Here is a 14821-nt window from a genome sequence, read left to right as displayed (position 1 = left end):
ACGATTCCCTGCTTTTTTTATTTATAAGTGAGAATAAATACATTTGAGAGGTTATTAAATATATACTACAGTACAAAATAAAATGTTTTACTCATAAACCTGTCTCAGAATCAAAATTTCCTTTCAAATGTTGTCATTAAAATCAAAAGGCCATTTAAAACACATAACACTGACTGAATTATGGGTGGAGACCGGGGAGTGTTGTAATGCAGGGTCAATTGTAACACTGTCAGAAAAGAGCTATAGAGATGTCATCAATATCATACACAATCACTTTTTTGAGCTCACTGGAGAATAAGTGGCATGTGACCGACCGTGAGCAACATATGATTAAAAAACAAACAAAGAAAAAAAAAACCTGATTTTCAGGAAGGAAAATCAAAATTATGTTTTGCCTAGCAATTGTATTATAAGATATCCTACAATTATTTGACTTACATTAGGCTACCTAAAATAGCTGTTTCTCTAGTTTAATTTGATACTTTTCATTCATGCTAACTTCAAATCCACATGCTAAAACAGCATCTATGTTTTGGGTGGGGAAAGTTGGTTACAGTTCATTAAAAATGTAACCGACCCCTTATACTGATTCCAGTTTGTCCAGTTATCAATTAAGGCAAAGTCAAAGAGTTTTTTGTAGCATCAAAGGATTATGGTAAGTGTGTTTTGATTGTAGTTTATGCATGTCTAAAAAAACATGAACCGCCTCATTAGAGCACATACGTTTTTTTTTTTTTTGTGCACATCTTTAGAATGTTTTTATGTGATATTGCAAATTTCACACACAAATAGGCGCAGGGCAACATACAGTAGCTAATGTGACTGAATGTGACAGGAATACAGTACACACACAAACACACAGTCCAACACAAAGTCTAAAAAGAAACAATAGGCCTATAATGTTTTTTGTCACTTAAAATGGTTGACTTTATTCAAAAGTGATTAGTCTTTGTTCTTCAATGAAGTTCTTGCATAAATAGTGTAGATTTTATTTCAACAAACTACCTCTCATTGTTACATCTATCCCCATCTAGTGTTACAACTCATTCTAGTAGTGTGGTAGGTTGTAACAAAAAAACTCCTTGTATTTGACACTAACTCACACAATCTGTGATTGTGTAGTACATGTCCAATTGAGTTGTGTTTGTAGTAGACAAATGTGGAGCAACATTTATCAAAGTTCGAGAGATCTAGCACAAACACTGAATTACTGATGCTCAAAATAAAAGTGTAACTACCATCACCGGTCTCCCTACCATTAAAACACCGGTGAGGTCAACTCTTTAACACTTACTGACAGGTCAGTAAATTATTAATTGTGCGAACTATTTATTACCATGTTTCCCCCTGCTATTCCTGTAAAATTAGATTCTCAGTAATAGATTGTGAAGAAAAGTTGGTGACTATGGAAAGTGAAAAGAACTTAATGGCCAGGCAAATACATAGGCCTACATAAATAAATGATAACTAAACTATTTTACTTTTGCTGTCATTTGAGCACCAACCAGCCTCCAAAGCTGTGCACCTCCTGTCCAGTTAGTGGCGGCATTACTTCTGAAGAGTTGTCAGTGCATGCATGGAAAATGCCGTCGTCATGTCCTGTTTACTCCATTTTGTTTCTGCTAATAGTTTAGTAGGTGTCAGTGTGCTGATTGCGGAAAAGGCTGTTAAATAAATCATGGGGAGAAAAAAGAAGAAGCAGATGAAGCCCTGGTGTTGGTATCCTTCTTTTAAAGCTATCGTATTGTTGTTCTAAAATTTTCGCTTGGATTATTTGAAGGGATTGGCTCACTTCCTGTTTACGGATGGCTAATGCATTGTTCGCATGTTTCTCTGATATCAAGGCTGTGTCTCAAAAACATACTGAGCTATGTGCTTTACTCCCAAGACGTCATAGGCGCTTGAAAGCCCGTCTGATCGCTGAGTAAATATTAAGTCACAGTCCAGTCTTTGTCCTTATCCTTCAGCTGGTGATGGTGGATCAAACGCGTTATTATAATGAACAGTCAGTCGGTCACTATCACAAAATAAACCTGGTCATGGTGACCAGGACCTCGGTGTGAAGCGAAGACCTACTAATTCACTGACTTGATACATCATGATATATCTAACGATAGAGATTGAAATGATTTTTTGTTTATATGTCTGTTTATTTGTTACTTGTAGATTAGTGCAACGTTTCCGGTAACAATAATTACCATTATGTTAATAACGTGGAGAACAGTCAACAAGGAAATAAACAGTTTCATGGTTATTATACAACAACATTTGAATGCTAAATTCCTCAATTGATCATTCACAAAAAAAGTTATGTTGATAGTCATATATTAAACAAATGTATCTGCTTTCATAGCCATTTTAGTGCCTAAACTTCACACCATCTAGCTATCATACTATGACAGTGGTTCTCAACCATGGGACCAGGGTCCACTTGCTGGCCATGTTATTTTAAATCAGACAAAACAAGTTGTTAAATAAGAAATTCATTTATTTTTAATTGTTTGGCTTTTTTTTTTTTTACAACCATGTGCAGAATGTGTAAGCATACTTTTAAAAGTGTGATTTCTAGAACTTCAAAAGTCCTATGAATGAATAAAATATTTATTTAGTTGAAGTAAAATTAAGCTATGGGCATTTTTATAATGATATTCATTTTCCTCTAAAATGTTTTATCAGGTAGAAAAATCCTTATCCTCAATCCTTATTCAGTAAATCACAAAGAACTGGAGAATGTCACATGGCCTTTGCTTATTATTGTGGAAAATGGGGGAACTTGTAGGCGAAAAGGTCGAGGACCACCGGTGTTTATGAAAGAAGTGGGCCAAAATATTTAAGCATCCTTATGCTAATAATGTTGCCTGAATGACTTTTCTGGCTTTCTGTTAGGATTTGTTTTTCTTGTTTATATGACTTTAACCGCAAACCCAGGTACTGTAACAGGGATTTTGATGATGAAAAGATTCTCATTCAACACCAGAAGGCCAAGCACTTTAAGTGTCACATATGTCACAAGAAGTTATACACAGGTCCTGGTCTGGCCATCCACTGTATGCAGGTACATATGTCATTGGGATTTTGTGCATATGTGTAATATGTTTACTGTATGTCTTAAACTTTTTGTTTGTTTATTGAAGGTTCACAAAGAAACTATCGATGGTGTCCCTAATGCAATACCTGGAAGGACTGACATAGAACTGGAGATCTATGGAATGGAGGGAATTCCAGAGAAAGACATGGAGGAGAGACGACGTGTACTTGAACAAAAAACACAGGGTAGCACATTTAACTTCATATTTTGCTTTTTTTGTAGCCCACGTAAACCCATAATAACAATATGCCCCTGCTTTGTGTAAACAGAAAATCAAAAGAAAAGACAGAACCAAGATGACTCTGATGAAGATGATGAGGACGAAGAGGCTGGACCGTCCTTCCAACAGCCAGCATCAACCGTACAGCCTCAGGCAGCCTACGCCCCCATGACTCAGCCAGGAATGGCCCCTGTCCCAGCTCCAGGGATGCCACACGGAAGCTACTCAGGTGTGCTTTGTAATAATACAAAACAACCAGTTCAAGCTTTTATGCATAGTATATTTATTATGTGTCTCCTAAATTACTTATCTCAAAGGAATGCCCCCAATGATGCCTGGTGTTCCCCCAATGATGCCAGGGATGCCCCCTGTCATGCCAGGGATGCCTCCAGGGTAAGCTTTCTGAATATTGCTCATCCATGTTGTAAACATGTTTCTTTCAATAACCTTTCCTTCCTGTTACATGTAATCAATAGCATGATGCCAATGAGTGGCATGATGCCACCTACACATGGAATGCCCCCAATGATGCCAGGCATGCCACCAGGTACAGGAACCTTTCAATTTAAGGCTCAGTATGTATATAAGAGAAACGTGTTTTTTTTTTTCAGGTGTTCATAATTATTTTATTATTGTGGTAAATTGATTTGATTACTGTGGTATTACAGGAATTCCTCCTCCCATGGGCCATCACCCTGGCATACCCCACATGGCGCAGGCTCCTCCTACTACCACCCGGCCAGCTATGCCTGCCACCAGAGTGTCCACGCCACAGCCAAGTGTCTCCAAGCCACTGTTTCCCAGTGCAGGACAGGTATGCTGCCCTTCCTTGCTAGTTGCAGAACCGAAAGGCATCTTAAGTCAAATTAAATGTCTTTATTTTTTCTGATGTCACTTTCAGGGACTGATTTGACTCATACCAAGGAAAATACTGTACGGTCAGTTTTTGGTTAGAAAGAGAGACCAGGATTATTAACACTTTTGCATCACTTCATGCTACTGACAGTGATGTTTTCAGGTTCCCAATGCTTCTGAACCAGGAGTCTCAAACTCAAAGTATCTAAGGCCCTGTTTACACCTTGTATTAAGATGTGTTTTGGTCGATCGGATCACGAGTGTAGGACGCTAGTTACAGGTGTAAACGGGGTCTAAAACGTTTTGAGCTTGTCCACTTTCCACCACTTCCGGAGGTAGTCAAACTCATTTGACCGGATTGTTTTCATAGTGTAGATGCTCATGTGGTCAAATGCATGCGAACAGCCACAAAAGATCTGATAAAGCCCATACATTTACCCACCCACTGACCCTCCCCTCTAAGAAATTAGGACAGAAGTGGTTGAAAGTGGACAATAAAAGTGAAAGTGTTTTCCAATAAAAGTGTATGAATTATATTCAAGTTTATTTATTATTAGGATAAACCTGTAAAGATGTACCATCTCGTTTTCGAGGGGGTCCCATTCATAGTTACATGCAAAGTTTTTAGACTGTTATTGCTTTAATTGTTATTAAATGAAAAAAATATGATAATTATTAGTTGTTTTATTAAAAACAAATCATAAAAAATTCTGGTGCATATATGAAAAATATTGCTTTGTTTTTTTAAAGTAAAAGTTATCCCTTTTTCTTTTTTTTTATCCTTTTTTTTTTTGTTGTTGTTGTTGTTGTTGTTGTGGAAATTCTCAAGAGACCAAAATGTGAAATGGATAAACCTAAGAGGGGCTAATTTAAAAACCCTCAGTGCTGGTAGTTTTAGAGCGCAGTTTTAAATGACCAGAGGTTCAGTGTTAAGTGTGTTCATGATAGTTTTTGTGAGCAGCAGTCATGTCCAGAATTAAACAGGGTCTTTACTGTGTGCTCTCTCTCCATGCTGCAGATGGGCACTCGAGCTCCAAGCACAAGCTCAGCCTCCTCCAGTCTGGACACTTTGTCAGCATCCTCTAAACCGCTGTCCCAAGTATGCAGTAGCTTGCTGACTCGGTGAAAGAGCTGCTTCTTAAAACTATTGATGGCATGTGACAGCAGACAGACCTCAGACTGCCTCTTAGAATAATTGCCTTTGCTCTTGAGGACATCTGTAGTGCTTCAGAAGAATCAAAAGAGATTTTTAATCGAGGCTGATAAGTGATAGACAGCTTGATTTTCTCTTTTAAACTCAGTGTTTCTCTTTCTTTAAAATACACCTTCATAGTCACTTTTCATAGTCACATTTTAACTCTGTATAAATACAGTGGCCCCAAAAAGTATTTGGACTCATTGGGGCACTTGATCATGATCCACTTTTTACAACCAGAAAGTGTCCAAATACTTTATTTTGTTTGACACTCTGTGTTTTTATCATTTAAAACCAGTCGCTCATTCAGTGACCTTAGCTGGCAGGAGGGACAGTACACTTGCAGGAGTGAATTGAGGTAGTCAGTCCACAATGCCAGCATCAAAACTTTACATTTAATTCTGTCTGCAACTGGGAGCCAGTGGAGTGAGATCAGGAGGGGTGTGACATGGGTTTTGGCTACCGTGTTCAGGATCATCTACAGAGGTTAGTTGCGCTGGCTGGAAGGCCTGCTAGTAGAGCGTTGCAGTAGTCCAGCCTTGAAATGACTAGAGCTTGGCCAAGAAGTTGCGACACATACTTTGACAGGAAGGGTCTGATTTTCTTAATGTTGCAAAGCGTAAACCTGCACGACCGGGTTGTTGCTGAAATATGGGTGGATAATGTTATGGATGATATTAACTCTATACTATTTTGTCTAAATAAAAAATAATACTCTTAAACTAAAATCAGTTTAGACATAACACCATTATAATGTACAGTATGAAAAAAAATATTACATTTAACTGTTATTAAATTAGTGTTTCTAAATATTGACTTTTTAAGTGAGCTAAGATGGCAGTATTTTTCTTGAAGTGTGCTTGCTCTCTATTTCTAAATAAATTAAGTAACACTTTGGGATTCTGTTATATCTTGCATTGTATATCAAGTGTGACTTTAATGCTTTGTGGGGCCACTGTATTCAGGCTTTTAAGAATCTGTTTTGCTTCTGTTAACTGTAGTACCTAAGTGCAGCATTGAGTTGAATCCCTGAATGTATCTAATCTGCACTTTTGTCTCACTTCAGGTCCAGCAGGCTGGTTCTGGTGTAGCCGTGAGCGCTTCTGCACCTCCTTCTGCTGCGCCTAAACCCACATTCCCAGCCTACACCCAGTCCTCCACCACTGCTGCTGCCAACACGAGCAGCACTGTGGCCAAACCGGGCACCCCAGTCACAAGTAAGCCCGCCACCCTCACCACTACCAGTGCAACCAGTAAGTTGATCCACCCTGATGAAGACATATCACTGGTAAGTGAACCTGTTTCTGTGCTTTGTCTTTCAAGCTTTGCAGAAATAACTGGTCAGCTATCAATAGTGCATGCTTGCATTTGATAAAACACCTGGTTCATTGTCCCAGACTGTCTAGTTCCAAACCTGTGACTTTCTTTTCCTCTGTGGAACATAAATTCGAAGAACGTTTTTGTTCAGACAGTGAAAGTCAAAAAGGTCCAAAACAACACTGGACCCCAGTGACTTAATTTTTTTACAATATCTTCTTTTGCGTTCAACAAAAGAAAGAAAACAAAAAAGTCCATATTTATGTCTTACCGCCCTGCACGCTTTGCTTTATGTGTTTGACAGGAGGAGTTGCGAGCACAGCTGCCTCGCTACCAGTGTAAAATCCCTAGTGCGGGACAGGCCCATATATCTTCCCCACCAGTCGCAGCAATGGGAGGCGTGTTGCCTCCTCAGCAGGGCATTCCTGCGCAGCAGCCGGGTGTTAGGCATCCCATGCAAGGTAAGGTGCATATAAGTGCTCTCAGACTTTTGGATGCCCACTGAATATCAAAATAAGAGCGAAAATGTCTTGTTACACTACTCTTTAATAGTTGTTATTCAGAAAGAATGCAGTTATCAAAAGTGTCAGTCAAGTCATTTATAATGGTGCAAAATATTTCTATTTCAAATAAATGCTGTTATTTTGAACTTTCTTTATTAAAGAATCCTGAAAAAATGCATTAATGTTTCCACTAAAATATTAACTGTTTTCCACATTAATGATAATAAATGTTTCCTGAGCTTTAAATCAGCATATTAGTCGGACTGCTTGCACAGTCGGAATAAGTCACAAGTAACCACATCAATTCGTATGAATTGGCCAAATCATAAGGGGTGGTTTAAAACTTTTGTAATCCGATCGAGAGGACATGTAAACACTTGATCGGATTGAAAACAGAAACTGGAAAGTACTGCGTATATGCAATGACATAGAAATGGTGTAATGATGTATGACGCGCGGAATGAGCTGTTCTTCCTGTCATATAATGAGTGTCTCGTCAGTCATTCTAAAATTCTACTTTTACTCTGCGTCTGTGAAGTGGAGCAGGACAACGTCCCACCAGTCCTTGTTTCGGACTCTCGTCCAAAGACGCCTTGTTTTGGGTGTGGGAAGCACTGCTCGATTTAATACAAGCAGGGAGGCACAACGGTTCATGTGCTCGTCGTCTCCTAATTAGGACCCAAAATGAAAAAGAAGCAATGTAGGGGAGTAGAATGCGCAAAGCCTGCATGTCATAAAAATCCATTCCGGTTTGAAGCTTGCGACATATTGACACGCGCATCAACCCACACTAATATTTAGTGTTCATGTAAACACTACGTTCAGATTCATCAATTGGAATGAATTCATTCCTTTTGAAACAAAAAGTGTCCATGTAAACGTAGCCATTGAAGACTGTTATTTGGTTCTCAGCAGCCATTACTCCATTTTAAACTATATTAAAATAGAAAAAAGTTATTTTAAATTGTAATAGTATTTCACAGTATTGCTGTTTTTACTATTTTTGATCAAATAAATGCAGCCTTGATGAACATAAGATACTCTTTCAAAAACATAATAAGAGTCTTGCCAACCCTAAACTTTGCAACTAATCGGTTTCTTCTCATGTAGGGCCATATGGTGCTCCACCTCAAGCAGTGCCTGGGTACGTCCCAGGAGGGATGCCACCGTATGGGCAAGCCCCACCCATGGTTCCTCCTTACCAGGCCGCTCCCCCTCGGCCTGCCATTGGCATGAGACCTCCAGTAATGTCTCCTGGAGGCCGATATTGAAGCGTCTTCATTAGGTTTGGTGATTCAACCATTTTAACATCTAGTGGCGTTCTTTACAATCCAGATCAGTAACCGTAACCCTTCTTGAAATGAGGGGATGGAGTAATCAAACTGTGTAACGCATGGGACATTTGATTTTACCAAGTCTTTTATTTGGACCTTCCCTTTGTTGCAGATCATACAGTTTGGCTTTTTTTCTCATGTCTTGTTTAGGTTTTTAGAAGTGAAGTGTAGTAAATATGGTTCGTAATAATTTGAAGCGGCTGGAGTTTCGTACAGCACCTTTATCAAGGCAAGTCACTGTAAATATACTACTGTACTAAAAGTGTGAAGCCTTCGCAGCACCCATAGGTGCTGTTGGACGTCCTGTCCCCAGCGTTGCTCGGTGAGGGCTTCAGATAGCTGTCACTGTTGAGTTTATTTTTCTGTGTCTGCTTGTCTACATTTACAGTGTTCTCTCTGTAGGGCCAATAACAAAAGGACTCCTGTGAATGATATCTGTACTGTTCCACTATGAATTGTAATAAACTATTGAAATCTAACGGCTGTTTTTTCATGAGCGAGTAAAGGACAACTCCGTAAGGTTTGTACTTCAAATGATCCACGTGATGGCTGTTATTTGTATGAAAGCAGTGTTTAGCGTGTGCTGGAATGCATTTATGAGTGCGAGGAAAGCCGAAGCGTTTGCATCCACGTTTGATGTTCTTTCATATTGAAGTTCGAGTTTAAAGGGGTCAAATCATGAGGAATTACATGTCTCTGATCTTTTGAAAGAAAGTGGTTTTGTACCATGTAAACTTGATGCAACTCAAAACATCTCACGATGTCTGACATTTACACATCAGTGATGCCTATTTGGTGTTCGGAAGCTCAGTAAGGATAGGATAGATTCCATTATTCCTGAACAACGTACAACCAACGAGATAAAACTAACAAGTTCCCTGAACTTAACAGTTGAGGGTGCTTAAGATGCTTCAACAGAAAGTCAATTAAATTGTAATGTTCAGAGACAAAGTAGAAACCGATCAATGAAAAGCTCAATTTTGACTATTTGGTGTGGGAAAAACAGTGGACCTAGATGTTTAAGACCCCTTTAAATGTTCAACTCCTTATGCAAGAACATATGGCTCTCAAAGAGATAAACAACCATTCAGATGGCAGTCTTCCTGAAGATCACCGTCTTGTGAAAGACTGAATGAACCGGCTAAAGCTCACTATTTGACTGTGATTTTCAGGAAGATGCAGGTAAGGCTGTGACTGTAGTTCCCTGTGGTTGTTGTCCTAAACTGAGGATTTCTCTTCTCCTTGTAGCAATGCCATGGGACTGGCTGAGGCAGAGTCTCAGTGTTGCCCTGCACAGGCTGAGGCAAGTCTCACATTTTCTCTCTTTACTTTCTGTATTCAGGGGGCCTCACAGTCATTTGGCTGTTGGATGCAAACGTCCCCAAACTTAGAACAAGTTTGGTGATGGCCCCCAGTTTTATTAATATCAGGGGAATTTTCATAACTAACTCCGTTTTAGCTAACATGTTAAATGCACACAAATATGCTTCAAAAGTTTGGGGTCAGTAAGATTTGTTTTTGGGGGGGTGGGGAAAGAAAGTAGTATTTTTATTTAGCAGGGATGCATTCATTTGATTAAAAGTGGCAATAAAGACATTTATACAAAAGTTATAAAACATTTCTATTTCAAATGAATGATGTTCTTTTAAACGGTACATTTGTCAAAGAATCCTGAAAAAAATATTAAGCACAACCGTTTTAAACAGTGAGGATAATGTTTCTTGAACATCAAATCATCATATTAGAATGATACTTGAAGGATCATGTGACACTGAAGACTGGAGTAATGATGCTGAAAATTCAGCTCTGCATCAAAGAAAAAAATAATATTAAAATAGAAAAGTTCTGTATTTTTGATCAAACACATGCAGTCTTGTTGTGAATGAGATTTCTCTTAAATTTAAAAACATTGAAAAATCTTGCTGACCCCAAACTTTTGAATGGTAGTGTGTTAATAGAATATGTTGTTATTTTCAACCACATCTATGGCATTCTGTCGATTAGCACAGACAATGACTCGTCTCGCAGTTTGTACTAAACAAATGGGAAATGGATATGCAATTAATGAAAGTTTAGCAGTTATGCTAGCTAACAAGTCCTTAGAAAATGCAACTTGCATATAAACATTACATGTGTGTAATGTAGTTCCCATTTTTACAAACCCAAGGATGAGATGACATTTTTCAGGATGCCACAGATTCTGTCCACAAGCATTGTTGAAAATCCAGAATATTTATTGAAAACCTTTCACTGGTTTTGGAGATGTTTGGCATGGCACTAATGGTATCAATCCACAGAACTACTACTTCAAGGAATCGTTTAGCATCTAGCCAACCATATGAATTCGATGGTTTTGTGTTTTGTAAAGTACTGTCTGTGAGTTTTGTTTTTTGTGGTTCTTTGTTTCTAATATCTGTCCGTTTGCTACTGATCAGTTCCCCTTGATTTTTAAGGAAAACGTAATCCAGGACCCCCTTTACAGAGTTGAGATTTGGTTAAAAGCAAAAGACACTGCTTTCTGGTTCACTGTCAACTAATAATTTGCCTGGTAAGTTTGGTTAGGTTTAGTCCCCAATTTTCTATATCTGTACTCATTTTCCTTTGTACAGGGTGAACTTGAGATTTTGAGTTTTGAGTTTGTCTTTCCAGTAAAGTGCAGCACAAAGTGAGTTGCCTTTTCCTTTTGTCCCATTTGAAAATAATAAAAACTAAAATAAAAACAAATGAGCTGTGTATTATTTATATGTATATTTGGTCATATGTATAGGCCTGGTTTCACAGACAGGGCTTCGTTCATTTAGGACATTTAAGTAGCTTTTATAAACGTGCCTTAAAAAAAAAAAAAAAAAAAAAAGACTCCGATATATTTTATATGTCAGTGGAAGTTTCTTTAAAGTCCACATGAAATCAAAATTGACCATATTTACTTTGTTTGCCTAAATTAATCGTTTTGTGGTGAACAAGTAATCTTTAATCAAAATCTGAAAATGCCCCTCCCCTCTGCATTGGAGGACCTTCGCTGATGACGTAGGTTTGACGGCTTGGTTTGGGCAACGCTTAACCACTCCCCTCAAACCGTTAGTCTGCTATGAGCGAGAGATGGAGAGGAGGAGCGCTAGAGTAAAACCCTGCCCTCTGTTCAATATTCCGTTTCACTGGGAAATACATCATAACACTGGAGAAAAGTCGTTTGCAACTTCCGGTTCACGCGGACTTTGTTAAAACAGCTCAAACATGTATTTTAGTCCGGGACTAGCTTAAGCCTTGTCTGTGAAACTGGGCAAGTAACAACTGAACAATATTAAGTGTATTAGTTAAAACATCAAAAGGATGAGAGTACAGAAGAAAAGAATTCATAAAGAATAAGAGAAGTTTCCTGCAAATCTGAGCTTTAAATTACTTGAAATAATCTGTGCTTTAAATGAATGATGAACAATGTCAATGCTGGAATAAACTGCCAGAGAAGAAAATATGTTGGTACAAATGTGGAAACATTTACTCTACAAATCATATTTATATAACGCTGTACTTTCAGTGGTAACACACCTCCCTACACTGAAAATACTAATATGCGTGTCTGCTGAACTTCCTGTGCTTGGGTGGAGCTCTGCCGAGATGAAAAGAGAACAGTCCTAGAAGCAGAATCAACGCTTTGAGGAGAGATGCATGTAAAACTTGTCATGGATATTTAAAACGTTTAATAAGTGCACTATGAGAGCCTGTTTATTTCTCTGGATTTTATTGGAGCAAACTTTAGGTACGTCACTCTGAATGGGATACCATAGTAATGTTTATTGTAAGCTGTTAAATTTCAGTCAAGGTTACTTGAAAAACATTTCAGAAATTAAGCATTCAATCTCAAACATTTTAAGAAATAGTTATTTTTTTGGTAGCAATAACACTGAGCTCTTAACCTCAGATGTATGCTAATATAGTACAGGTGTCTCATCAGACTTTTTGAACATGCAGAATCACAACAGGTGATGCTTTTAAACATATTATACATTTTAAGTATGTAGACTTGATTATACATAACCATTTTAAGTTATTGATTGGCCTTCTCTGTAATAGGGGTACCAGTGAACTAATCTATTTTATGTGTATAGAGCTTGATAAAATAAAAAAAAGCGTGTTATTCATATGTCCAACAATGCAAAAGCATGGAATTTCATGAGTTTAATCCTTTCATTAACACTTTTCAGCATTTCAAAATTATCATTACATCCAAAGGCTTGAGGGTGAATCAGTGGACATATTTTGTGTTACACAAGCAAGTAAATCACACCCATCGCATCTGTACCTGCGGCGAAGGTTTGCTCATTCAGAAAGTGTGATGAACATCTCTGAAGATGAAGGCGTGAGAGCAGATCCAGGAATTGAGGGACGTATCAAGATCTCCGGACAGCCCAATTTTCTCCAGACAGGCGAAATTACTGTGACTCTTTCTGATTTAAGACTCACAGACACAGGGCTTTATGTCTGTGATTTCTCGGGAAATGCATCAGATTCGGTGAACACAGCCCTTTTTCTGTTTGTGAAGGCAGCAGGTTGGAAAATGTTTCTTTATATTTAATTGTAAAAAGGATATATATACACACATTATATATTGGTGGAGTTCTGCACTGCATTTCTGCTGATGTTTAATTGCGCAAGGTTGGGACAACCTGTCAATTATATTTATGTGATGTGACCCTGGACCACAAAACCAGTCACACGGCTATATTTATGGCAATAGCCAACAATAGGTCCAAATTATAAATTTTTCTTTTATGCCAAAAATCATTAGGATATTAAATAAAGATTATGGTCCATTAAGATATTTAGTAAATTTCCTACCATAAATATATATAAAGTTTATTTTTGTGAGTGGATGCAGCAAAATCGCGAACATAAAAGGCGATTTTCTCAATGTTTCCATTTTTTTGCTGTGATTTTCAAATAGTTGTATCTCGACCAAATATTGTCACATCCTAACAAACCATACATCAGTGGAAAGCTTATTTATTCAGATGATGTATAAATCTCAATTTAAAAAATTACCCTTGTGACTGGTTTTGTAGTCCAGAGTCACATATAACATTGAATTAAAACTGTCACTAAGAGTCAGATAAATTGGAAAAAACAAAACATGAGATAAGACCCCACCGCTAGCCCAAATATATTTAGCTGTAGTGATGGAAAAGCTCGCTCACATCTGACCTCATACTCTCATTGTTTGATTTAGGTGAGCAGTGCTCCTGTAGGAGGTATTCTCTGCTCATCTATACCATCTCTGTAGGAGTGAGTCTGCTCCTACTCACACTTATCGCTCTCTTTTTGACACATGTAAGGTCACACAGCTGAACACTTCATTTAACATATAAGCAATTGTGTTGTGTGCCATTCTTAAAGTTAAAATTGCCCCTCTTTCTTGTCCTCAGAAAAAGCCAAACGCTCAGCCAGAGCATCAAACTGCAGTTCCGATTTATGAAGACATGTCAAGTGTGCAAGGAAGCAGTGCAAACCATTAGCGGATCTGTCCACCATGAGCCTGAAAGATCTGCTCCGGGCTGGACCAAATCCAATAGAAAGACTATGCTGGGAAAACTATAGATCCCCCAAAAGGACAGATCAAGTGGCATCAGCATCAGAAAAAAGGAGAAGAAAAAATTGCAGCTTTTATTTGGATCCATTTACAACTACACAGTTTAAGTGGCCTATTGCTTTTAGACATAAACTAAAATGTAAATATTTCTCTGTCCTGTGATATGACAAATAAATAAAAGAGTACAAATATTCCGTCATCTTAATTAATGTAATGCATAATTAACTGCCATGGCAACATAATTGCAAATGACAATATACAGACCAAAAAATATTTAATTAAGTATTATTATTATTATGAGTATTGTATAATAATAATCATAATAATAATAGTATAACCTAATTTACTGGGATAAAAATGATCAAATTGGGTTAAAAGTGCTTCCATTAACCTGGTTGTTTTAAAGAAGAAATTTAAAATATTCTTATTTTAAGGGTTAATACAGGTTGGATACTTTCTAATAATTTGTCATGGGCATCTTTATTTTTATTCAATCCAAATCCCTAAATAAATGTCATCCCACACTACTTTACCAAAGCATTTTTCATATTGGAAGAGTACAATGACTCCGGTCAATTTTAACATTGAACTCATTTTTTTGTACATTTGGAGTGCTGTCAGTACAGAGAACGAGGACAAAAATCGGTGTTGCCTACACCATGTTATCCTCTTTTTAAAATTTGCACCCTGTTGACTTCAATGGGGCAAGTTTTAAACCTGCTTTT

The 14821-nt window shown here is 37.8% G+C and overlaps 1 protein-coding gene across 7 annotated transcripts; it reads left to right on the top strand.

The window, feature by feature from the left end:
• Window positions 1–1485: 1485 nt before the first annotated feature.
• znf207a (zinc finger protein 207, a) lies at window positions 1486–14264 on the top strand. Of its 7 annotated transcripts, XR_014031178.1 has the most exons (17): window positions 1586–1719; window positions 2929–3055; window positions 3135–3273; window positions 3358–3537; window positions 3626–3701; window positions 3785–3855; window positions 3977–4122; window positions 6425–6646; window positions 6980–7136; window positions 8289–8463; window positions 8663–8741; window positions 9761–9815; window positions 10966–11060; window positions 12048–12269; window positions 12715–13059; window positions 13737–13837; window positions 13933–14264. XR_014031178.1 is itself a non-coding variant. In XM_081380145.1 (11 exons), exons 1-10 carry the CDS (start codon window positions 1679–1681, stop codon window positions 8447–8449), a joined length of 1320 nt encoding a protein of 439 aa, XP_081236271.1. In that variant the 5' UTR covers window positions 1586–1678; the 3' UTR covers window positions 8450–8463; window positions 8663–8989. The 7 variants fall into 7 exon arrangements, 3 of the variants coding, with proteins under 3 accessions (XP_081236271.1, XP_081236270.1, XP_081236269.1); XR_014031181.1 differs by lacking the exons at window positions 9761–9815; window positions 10966–11060; window positions 12048–12269; ... (1 more) ...; window positions 13737–13837; window positions 13933–14264 and adding exons at window positions 5182–5262; window positions 8915–8989 and having other exon boundaries at window positions 1606–1719; XR_014031179.1 differs by lacking the exons at window positions 9761–9815; window positions 10966–11060; window positions 12048–12269; ... (1 more) ...; window positions 13737–13837; window positions 13933–14264 and adding an exon at window positions 8915–8989 and having other exon boundaries at window positions 1486–1719.
• The last annotated feature ends 557 nt before the right edge of the window (window positions 14265–14821 follow it).

Source organism: Scardinius erythrophthalmus (assembly GCF_964197995.2).
Source record: "Scardinius erythrophthalmus genome assembly, chromosome: 1".
Lineage (NCBI taxonomy): Eukaryota > Metazoa > Chordata > Actinopteri > Cypriniformes > Leuciscidae > Scardinius > Scardinius erythrophthalmus.
The sequence above is the reverse complement of the archived record's forward strand: the minus strand, read 5'-3'. Positions and strand labels throughout refer to the sequence as shown.